This window comes from Ciona robusta, chromosome 1 (genome assembly GCF_009617815.1).
Source record: "Ciona robusta chromosome 1, ASM961781v2".
Classification (NCBI taxonomy): Eukaryota; Metazoa; Chordata; class Ascidiacea; order Phlebobranchia; family Cionidae; genus Ciona; species Ciona robusta.
The window spans coordinates 2,524,403-2,535,577 of NC_143235.1; the positions used below are offsets into that span (position 1 = coordinate 2,524,403).

Here is an 11,175-nt window from a genome sequence, read left to right on the forward strand (position 1 = left end):
TTAATTTATAGACATTAAATACATCAACAAAACACTTCAAAAATAGTTACATTTTGTTGTTGTATTCGCAGAATCACTCTTGCATGGTAATAGGTTGACTAGACTAACAACCAAAAAAATATAAAGTATATATACAGTGTTGTGGGGAGAGATGGAACACCTTAATAATATCCAAAAAAATCGTGTTTTAAACAATTAACAACGGTCCATTTCGAAATCGAGAGTATGCGGTTTTAAATTCTTTGTTTTGTTCTTTGTTTACTACCAATTGGGACAAGGAAAATAGAATAATTACAAGTGTCCTATCTCCCCCACATTACTGTATATTTGATTTGGCAGAAGCAAGCTATATACGTATGGTGATTTTCGGTAAACTACGCATAATAACTAACAATCTGGCTTTAAGCGGTATAAATGTACACGAGAAAAATGTCGGCGGGCATATATACGCGATATATAGATTTCCTTTATAACGGAGTGTTTATGTAACCAGCGTCATCGGCAACGTTAATTTTTGGATCGATTACTTTTACAGTTGGAAGAGAGTTTACAGCTTGTGAATTGGAAGTTAAATTGTCATTCTCGTCTTCTTCAGCTATCCCGGGTGGCTCGCTAAATTGGAACGAAACTTTGCTTGCTTTACGGTCGTTGTGTCCGTTAGATTGGAGCTTATGACTGTTGTTGGTCCCAGAAAATCCTCCCATATTAAAAGCAGGGTTTTCTTTGCCCGACATCTTTGGTTCATGATATTTCGTGAGCGGACTTTCGTGAACGTCAGAATCGACATCTAAATTGTTAACAGTACGGATTACTTGCTGTGATAAGATGAAGGAACGAAAATTATCGTGTTTTAAACATTTAAGTATACGTTAAAATGTACATAGCAGGGTGATCGAGGGAAGACAGTTAGCACATATTATCCAAATATCCCGATTGTGTTTGGGCTTTGGGCTATACAGGGGTATATGGGAGTCGTGAAGACACGGTTTTATAATTCTTTAAATAATTTATGCTTACTACCGATTTGAATGGGTAAGAGAATGTGTCCCATCTTCCCCACCCTTCTATATGTTATACATCACCTTGTAGCATCGAATCATCTCTTTCGTAATTGAAAAACAGACGAAGTGCTTTGGGTTTCCACTTATGTACTATCATCACAGATATTCCACATATAACGCATAAAAGACCTATACAAGTATACATATTTATAAATACAATTTTTAAATAATACATTTTCGCTATCGTTTTCAAAGAGATAAATAAAAACTAGGCTATGTTATGTTACACCAACCTGTGGCAAAACAAAGCCAATAGCACCATCCGTAAGAGGGCGTAAGAACGGCATTAGGGGCGTCGTATCCGAGGTGTATTTGGAGTTCCCGCCCGTGGCTACTAATGGTAAAATACGAAAGATTAGCGCTAAGCATTAGTAGCCCAGTGAACGTCAGCACCATGCCGCCGTACAAGAGAACGCTATGGAACAGTACATTCGTTACAAACCACATCCCGAAGGCTGACCTGGAAAGTACAATAAGCTGGTATCAACGACAAATACATATAAAATAAACTGTAAATATACTGATATAATAATACTGTGACTAAACGTTATGTATTCGAATGAACCGAACATTTTATAACTAATCATAATTCATGCGTATGTGAAGTAAATATTATTCTATATTCATTTTAGTCGGTATTTTATAATATTTCTTTAACATTGCACTAATACCAAAATAAGGTACACAAATAAATCACAATGAAAGCCATACCATAGCATGTAGAAGCTGTAATGACCCGCAATCCAATACCGTCGACCCCACATCCAAATTGTGCTTATTCTGTTCACACTGAAGTGTTCAACTACGTTAAGGATCGGGAAAGGTAACCCTCGCTTCAGAGAATCTGTCAGGGCCTCGTCTGCGGACAAGAAGTAATATCTTTCGCTAAAGGAAATGTCTTCGCCACCTTGAACGCCATCTCCTGATGTGAAAACATGGGCGGTAAATTTATGGTTAGGAATACCGAAGATGCCTTTACAAAATATGTTTACAAATAAAAAAATTTTAGTAAAAAGGGTTTTCTGTATGGCTGATATTTTAGAGTGACTACTGGGTTGGATCATTTACCGTTATAAGTGTTTTAATCCAGAACACATATGACCACAACGGTAGCAGCGACGAGCTTAGGTTAGAGGCAGGCGCGCTAACCATACTGTGCTACAGCGCCGAACTTGTTCAAGTTTCGCTCACCTCTTAGAGTTACATTAAACTCGCTCAGACCGATCATTAATCCAACTTTGAAACGAACCATTTCCTCGGAGTTTGCTTTGAAAGGCATAACAGTTTCCACGGAATCGACGTGCCATGACACACCTTGTGCGCAAGCTGAAAGACATGAAATTTAATAAATGAAAGATTGTAACTCGCGTCAACAGAAAAACTATTAGTGACTATACTGGGTTGCCGTTTCAGAAAAAAAGAAACTTATATTGTGGCTTTTTCCGAATAAAACATATAAAGCATTTATGTTTCAATTTTTTAGTTAAACATTTCGAAACCTTTATGTTCAAGTTGTCGAAGAAAGTATTTCTGCCAATTTAGAAGCATGAAATTGTTCGCAAATAAAAACGCACTGTCGGACAAGAACCGATTGTATTTGATTATGAATTCGCTATATACCCAAATCAGAAAGGAGTGCTATAGTCAATATACATTATCAACTCTTCAGTCATAATAATCCAAAATGCGAAAGCTGCCAGTTGCAAATATAAACATACAACACAAATTAGCATATACTAAATGCCGGCAAAAAAGTACACCCGATACGAGATTCGTTTTCGCTAAAAATATCTCTATTCATAAAACGACCGATAAAAGCTCGGCTAATGAGTTGCGTCAGACGGTTTCGTTCATGCTTATTAAATATCAACACATATTATTTACATACTAGTTGCAAAGAAGTAATTTCCGTTACATAATAGCCACGCGTTTTCAGCGAAACTATTACACGATTTAAACGAAGCAAGTTTATGCAAGTCAACATCGGCACTTAAAACTTACCAATAATTGTGGCGCCAATGAAAAGGCTTGTGCACCATCGTAGTAAAAAGAACAATCTCTGGAAAAGTAAAGAAAATAATAATAGTCGCAAATATTATTTTGCAAAAAATAAAAGAGCATGCCAACATAAGCATATGCGGTGTATGCTTATAAGGTCCCTTAAGTTTGTATATAATCCGTTATATTCAAGGTTGCAATAGTCGTTGAAGTTAAACACGATTTTAAAAATACGTGGCTATGAACCGCAAGGCATGTGTATTTAGATGATCATTTAGGTTTGTATATATTAAATTATTTTCTAACGTCATCAAAATGGCAATTGCAGCTTCGTACTTCATACGCGGTGGGGGGGAGATGGGACACCCGACGTGATAAGTAAAAAATGTTGCAATAGTTTGGAGTGAGATGGGTCAAGTTTACATTATATAACCGTAGCTCGCGACTTTAAAACAGAGTTGATAACTGTTTAAAACACGATCGAGAAATAGGGGTTTTAGTGACAACGGTATCTCATCTTACCCCACAATAGTATAATTATTTTTACGTTTTGCATACCTCTTTGCCTCGTACACCGGGTAGAATAAGAAAAAGCCCAATAAGCACAGCAATAGCGGCATAACCGAGATACAACTGGCTTGGATTCACAACTGCTGCTGAAGGTCGTTCGGAGTAAAATGGCGGCCATCCATCACCCAATGTCATCTTAAAAAGCTTTGTGGATTACTTAACAAAGCACCAGGTCCAAGCGTCGTGGATTGGGGGATTGCTCAGTTTTTACCAGCTAAGCTACCGCTTTGAAATCTAATACAACAAATACTTGATGTTATTTTTGGTAACTTTGTAAGAATACAGTGTAAAGTTACGATATTTAAATTCGGCATTGGGGAAACCCGTAACACCACAATGCTATATGACGCTGAAAGGAATATTGTTAAGGTTATACCCATGCGAAGTGAATGTCAATGTTATCGGGAAATCTAGTCATTGTGGAATGTGAAAGTTATCGAGGCAAATGTCATCGTGATTTGCAAGTTCGAAGACTATAACTGTATCACATTTCGTCATTTAGTTAAAATAAAACAGAATAAATAATAAACAAGATAAAATGCAAAACAAGATTAAATCTCAAAATGTATAGTCCAGACGGAAGCGTTTTAACTATTAATGATGAAATGTGATACAGTTACGGCGTAAACTAAACGTAACGATACATAAACAAATAAGCCTCTTACAACAAGAGTTATATTTGAAACGCAGTTTAAATATTTAAAAAAATGCTCGCGGAAAAAATCCCTACCCCAAAAGATCTCATTTATATTGTTTAAATACTTGCATTATCAGATTAGGACTACTTAACGCATTGCAACAGTAGGTTTCTAGCAAACAAATCCATTGCAGCCAAACAATATATTTTATTGAAATATTGTTAGGTTTAGTGAAATAATGATTAGAAGGGCACGCGTGTTCAAAGGTTCCACTTTATTAGAACTGTACTCTCTCAACACGACCAAGTATAAATTTATACCATGAATAATAAATATTTGCAATTTATTTCTTTTTCTGTATTTGTGAGCACGTAACTTCAAATTTAGCCATGTTTATAATTTTGTCCAACTTCCAAGTTTTAATATGGAAATGATGTATAATTTAACGAATGTAACATTTTATCCTCACGTGGACAGAAAACGACAGTCGTTATAATACGGGCGTTCTGCTTTATACACCTCATGCCAGCTTACGATATACCACATATGTAACTTTGTTGGTGGTTGTTTTTTTTTTTGTTTTTTTTTTCTTTTATTCTTTGTGGTATGGCTGATAACTTGGACAACCCATTAGTGATTACTCCAATCCTAGTAATTGGCGTTGAGAGTTTTGCCTATTGATACATAAGCTCACAGTGGTAGCAGCGCCAAGCTTGGAACCCATGACCGATTGGTTAAATGCATGCGCACTAACCAACCGTGCCACGACGCCGAACGATTAAATATATTCATTGGTTATAGACGTTCTGTAGCTTAGCTTTATATACATTATAATAGGCCATACTACAGCAATGCTCGGGTTTAAGTGTATTATTCAAGTCACAGAAAAAAGGGCGAGATTGAAAACAAAACACGCCCTACGGTTGAAGCTCGACCGAGCGTCACAGACCCGTGGCGTTCTCCCCCAAAACAGGACTCATTAGATCAACAAGTATATTTTACACCTAAACACACTTCTGCTAGACTTGTGCTTTGTATTTCTAGTTCAGAACAATTTCCCAAACATCAGGACACCTTATACACACCTGAAGGTTAAAATAATTTCCCCGGAAATTTAAACGACAATTCCAAATCCGGTGTTTCTTCAGACAAATTAAGATGCATTGTAAGTTGGCATGTTTAATTACCGAGTGATTTTAGTTTCCCAAATAAAGCACGACTAGTATGCTATGAATGTTTCCCGTGCGTCGCCACAAGGACATGATAAATGAAACCGCAAAAGGCGAAAATTGTTATTGCGTGTTCACATTTTGGTACAGATATTGCAAAGGTATTAGCAGACATAATTTTGCGCTGTTAAATTTCTTTGTTTAATTTTAACATAGCTATTTCAACATAAAGCAGTGAACAACGCGAATAAAGGTCATATTTTACAATAATAGTTTTGTAGGGTGAAATTGGATAATGTTTTTTTGTTTACCACCAAATAGGACGGAATAATAGAATGAAAATGTGTCTTATCTCCCCCCATCCTACTATATATAAACCAGAACTATACAAAAAGAAACTCCATGAAGATGTGTATAACTTCTACTACTAGATATGAACAATCCATAAGTATGAGTTGAGTCGCGTCAATGCAATGAGATTGCAAGTAGTGAAAAGAATTTACGCGCAATCATTGGACCTGGAACGCCTGGAATTATTCAGGAATTTGCGGGTAAGTTCTAGCATGCCTATCTCCGATAGAGCGGTATTCCGATACTCAATATTCGGACCGAGCATATGGATTCGGGAAGTTTTAGTATAAGAGGATTGTTTTTAATTTGATGTATTAAAAGATTGTAATTATATGTTTTACTAATTGCCGTTAAAATTAATATGTCATTATGTGTGTCACGTAAACACACGCGGTTTGACAGCCTGTCATTGGATATTAAAGTATGCGCTGTTTTGTTTTTACCAACACCAAATAAAACTGTTAAAATATAGCTCTGGGGTAAGATGGGGACTACCAGCACATACTAACCCATATATTTTAATCATACCAATTAACTACGCCCTTTGATAGAGTGGAAATATCTTTAAATAATTTTCAATATTCTTTGTTTAATACTGAATGGGAAATTAAATAGGAATAAACACAGGCATTAGCCAAACTACTGTACTTTTGCAAGTTTCGTGTTCTGTAGATTTTTAAATAAAATAAGTAACATGGTTTTATTGCTACGCGTATGAGAAAACATATACCAACAACCTATATAGGCGTATAACTATAAGAACGGATATTGGTATACACATACAAGATAAAAAACATATGCTTCTTGTATACACAATCAAAATAGCGGAAACAAGTTATATAGTAGGTTGGGACACTTTTTCATTTTATTTTCTCTTCCCATTTGGTGGTAAACAAAGAACATTCACAGAATTATAAACCGTATTCTCACGACTCCCATAGACCGTGGTTAGTTGATTAAAACACGATCAAGATACTTTGATATTGTGTGCTAAAGGTGTCTCGACTCCTCTCATCTTATTATACATAACAAAACTCGTAATAACTTCTCCATATCTTGTTTCAGTCGTAATAAAGTTCATCTATACAGCTATATACATGAGCACGAGGTTTTAATTGTTAAATTACCTCAAGTAATGATTATATGACATGAGAACACATACACCTACTCGTCGGCAATTTACGCTAATTTTTCTCAGGCTATTGTTCTACGAAAAGCAAATGATTTTCACTCAGCAAACTACAACTAAAAGTCAGGTTATATACCTATAACTGAATTTTGCGACGCGACTAAAGTAAGTTTATGTGTATGTTAACTGCCTTTTAAAATTATGCTTAAATAAAAAAAAACTGTTTTTAATCTACATGATTTTTTATTAGTTGCTTGTTTTGCTTATAGCGTTCTAAAAATGCCTAACCTCGTTATAGAAATTTTTGGCAGAATTTATAAAGTACTAAAAATATATTCCTTTTAAAATATTATAAGACTACTTTCCTTCACAAACAGAATACATGGCTCATAAACTTCGCACAATGACAGGTATTATAACGTAACTGCCCTAAAGCCTATTGTCAATGTCAATCCAAATCTTATGGGTTTTTTTAGCTAACTGAACCGTGCTCCGCTACGCAAAAACAAAATTTCCGTAATATTTAACAGAAAAATCTATAATAATGTGATCATATTTTTTTACCACAACAAATACATGTAGTTAAACCGATTATATGCTGTTATACTAACCAAACCTAGTCTGTCCTGTATGCCGATAGTCTCGTCCGTATAAACACAAGGAAACACTTCATTAAAATGTAGAATATTAATGCCAGGGGTACCGAACTTACATTAGCTTCTCATTGATTAACGGTTAAGCACTGACCATCGGTAGACTTAACTCGGTCGGCCAATTAACCTCACATAATCACTGTAATCGGCTAATGACTAAGATGTCTCAAATACGACAAAGGGCTGCGAGCACAGACCTTATAATATTGCACTAATCTTTTACAGACACTGGTCATAGAACCGCTGCGCCTATGCTGGGGTATTCTGCGTACTGCGGCCGTCTTCTGTGTTATTCTGTGGGAAACAGATCGCGTTTTTTTACCGTGCGAATGATGCTGCGGCGCCCGGCGTCGTTCTGCTTGCGGCGCGTACAGTCTGTCGCCGTTAAGGCAGTAAGAGCTCCGGGTTTTATCAACCCAAGAGCCCGTTATCGAATAGTTTGGTTTAGCAATGACAAAGGGGATTTATATAAAGGCTGTCATAGGTCGGTTAGTCGAAAATCCAGTACTTGAGCGAAAGCTAGAATGAGGTTGATATTTGCGTGTCTCATTTAGATGCAGATTGTAACCTTTACCAAAAACTTTTATACAGAATATAAGAATGTCTTAAGACGTAGAACAGTTATTTTTATTTTTTCGATCTAATTTTACGCAAAAACGCAATACCGAGAGCGTAATACGCAACAACAAATGGCGTAAGAGTTGTTTAATTGGCTACTGACTCAAACCATGGGTTGACTCTTTGTTGGTATATGACGTAAGACGTGTTTCGAAACATGATTGCGGCACGTATGTAAGATAAATTGCGTAACGTAACGCAGCGCACGTATCGGGCTATACGTTTGCAGGAATGTGTATATTTAATACAGAAAGTTTAGATCAACGATTAAAGTACAATACTTAAGCAACGGACAGATAGTGTATAATAGTTAAGAATTAGTCAAACGTGTAGTTTTTTTTTAAATAATGCAGAAGACAGTAGTGTAGGTAACAGTGTTAGTATTACAGCGTGACGCACTGCACCAATATGCTTTAAATGTTCTGAGAATATTCATCACTACAAACACGGATGCCCGCCCACGCTGCACTACAGTATATGCGTTTTCCAAAAATTAGGCAAAAGCTGTATGCTGTCTTGCTACAGAATCACGTACTAGCTTTCATCGCCATTCAAAATGTGCCAAACAGCAACGTAAAATATAAGTTCGGAACGCTGTAGTTTTTCTGCAGGGCGATAGTTTAGTTTAGAACTAGCCCATTATGTCTACAGATTTGTGTCTTAAAAGATACATAGGAATATATTGTTAAATAATGTGACGGTGAAATTAGAACGACATTAAGATTGATATGTGGTACCTTCAGCATTTAGAGCTCGTTTGTTCTGTGTCTGTGTATATAAAACAAAACCTCTAACTTATAGTGGGCGGGGGAAGACGGGACACCTTCAGCACATAATATCCAAATATCGTGATCGTGTTTTAAACGATCGTTCTATGGGAGTTGTGAGGACACGGTTTTTATTTGTTTGAATGTTATTTGTTTCTTACCTATTGGGACAAGAAAATAGAATGAAAAGGTGTCCCATCTTTCCCAATTCTCTTATATAAACGTTTAAAAAATGTTATATAATTTTGTGAGTTGTATAAATCAAAACCCCGTAGTTTGAACTCCAGAAATTCTCGAAGACCGAAATGTGAGTGAGGTCAGCAGATGTTCGTCTGCTCAGTTACGTTTAACCAAGCGTGTACTTCGCTTAGGTCTTTGTAAAGGGGTTTAAATGATATACGTGATTTAATAGCAACGTGCCGGTCATTGACTTTGTAAATGTTTTTGAATCGTATTTACTGTTGTATACTTTCAGTTTAGTATTGACAAAGTGAAGTTTAAAAACTGTAATTCAAGTTAAGGTTAATTGTGATTCAAATTTTTACAGCAAAGCGATGTTGGAAATTTAATGTGGAGGGATATTCGTGGTTTAAACCTTTACCGCAGTTTCAATAATAAAGTGAGTAAGTTGATTAAAATGTAATCATCCACAGGTTAAATTCGTGGTAACTCGTAAGCGGGCACGAGGTGTATGAAACATAACATCCATGTTATACCGAATGTCGATGGCCTCCACGCATTTAAGTATTAATAAGTTTCACTCATTTTTTTATTCCAAAGGCCCCGCAAGCCCCCGGATTTTGTAAGTTTAATGTAGTGTTGAACGATGTGGCGAGCGTGGGCGTTTTGTAGATTAGAAATGAATGTTTTTGTCTTCGGGACATGGACAACTAACTCCCTACAATGTTGTTTTAGTTAAACGAAATGATCGAGAGTGTATAGGGTTTATTTTGTAAGTGGAATTCGTGTTTATGCGATGACTTAGTCGAAAGCAATGCGTTTACTTTACAGATTTAGAACAGATCTGAATTCATGTTGTCTCTGTCGAGTGAAATTAATTTTTATTGTTTTAAACGTTTCCTCATTGCCCGCGAAAACCAAATATTGGTGAGACTCCTGAACGTCGTTTCCTGCCTTTAGGTTGTTTTATTAAATACCTGTTTACAGCCTATAAGCTAGCACACGATTTGCAAAGATAACACCGGATCTAGGCAGGTCAAATCCGAGCCTTAAACGTTCAATGTCAATTTTAGGGTTAGGTGTGTAGATAGACAAGTGTATGTAGTTGAGAAAACTTTTCTTTGCGTAGTACCATTTTCTAAGCACCCCAAATAGTTTTCTCACCAATTTTCTGTTTATATTGGTTATGTAGGAGGGTGGGGGAAGACAGGACACATTTAGCACATACTGTATCCAAATATCCTGATCGTGGTTTATACAACTAACAACGGTCAATTGGAGTCTTGAGGATACGGTTTTATAATTCTTTGGATGTTTTTTGTTTACTACCAAATGTAACGAGAAAATAGATTGAGAAGTGTCCCATCTTTCCCCACCCACTATATCATATTGTTATTAGTATACTCCAGCGTACGAAAGACGCGTTGCTTTTTCAATTACTTCCTCTATATTAAAATGCTCTTTCAGAAATGCACGTATTTGGATAATCATATATAAACATTGCGTGTTTGTATAGTTTATCACTGCTGGGTATAAGTATTGCAATTTTTCCAAAAAGTGAAAATTATACACACACAATGACTTATAGCAATAACATATATCTAATGTAACTTTTGTGCCGTAAATAAACAGCTAAAAGTTCAATAATTTAAAGTAAACAACAACAACAAAACGTATTTTAGCCAGCTGTGTTTTAAAGAGATAGCAAACAATCACGTTTTGGAAATAAGCAACACGCGTCATCCTGCAAGCGACGTCACGAATTTGTCCAGGATGCAACTGCATAAAGTTGCGCAGTAACTAGAATAGGAAGTCTCAAAGCGTTGTGTAAACATCACAGAAAAGGTGGATAATGCCGCATTGACTTATGTAAATATATTCGCTATGATGGCCGGTAAGAACAAGATTGAACTAGAAGTATTTAAACTTGCAAAGACATTTATTTCAAAAACTCAAGGTGTAAGTTTTAAACGAAATGGAGGTTTTTTCAAAAACTTAAGATGTAAGTTTTTAACGTACAACAAGTCGCAGTGAAGCACCG

At 36.1% G+C, this 11,175-nt stretch overlaps 1 protein-coding gene across 1 annotated transcript; it reads right to left on the reverse strand.

The window, feature by feature from the left end:
- Positions 1–41: 41 nt before the first annotated feature.
- On the reverse strand, positions 42–7,840 carry LOC149741313 (dual oxidase maturation factor 1-like). Its single transcript, XM_089873522.1, has 8 exons — positions 7,629–7,840; positions 3,618–3,863; positions 3,063–3,120; positions 2,253–2,387; positions 1,773–1,983; positions 1,295–1,521; positions 1,083–1,190; positions 42–787 (listed from the first exon to the last, which is right to left on the reverse strand). Exons 2-8 carry the CDS (start codon positions 3,762–3,764, stop codon positions 468–470), a joined length of 1,206 nt encoding a protein of 401 aa, XP_089729648.1. The 5' UTR covers positions 3,765–3,863; positions 7,629–7,840; the 3' UTR covers positions 42–467.
- Between the last annotated feature and the right edge of the window lie 3,335 nt (positions 7,841–11,175).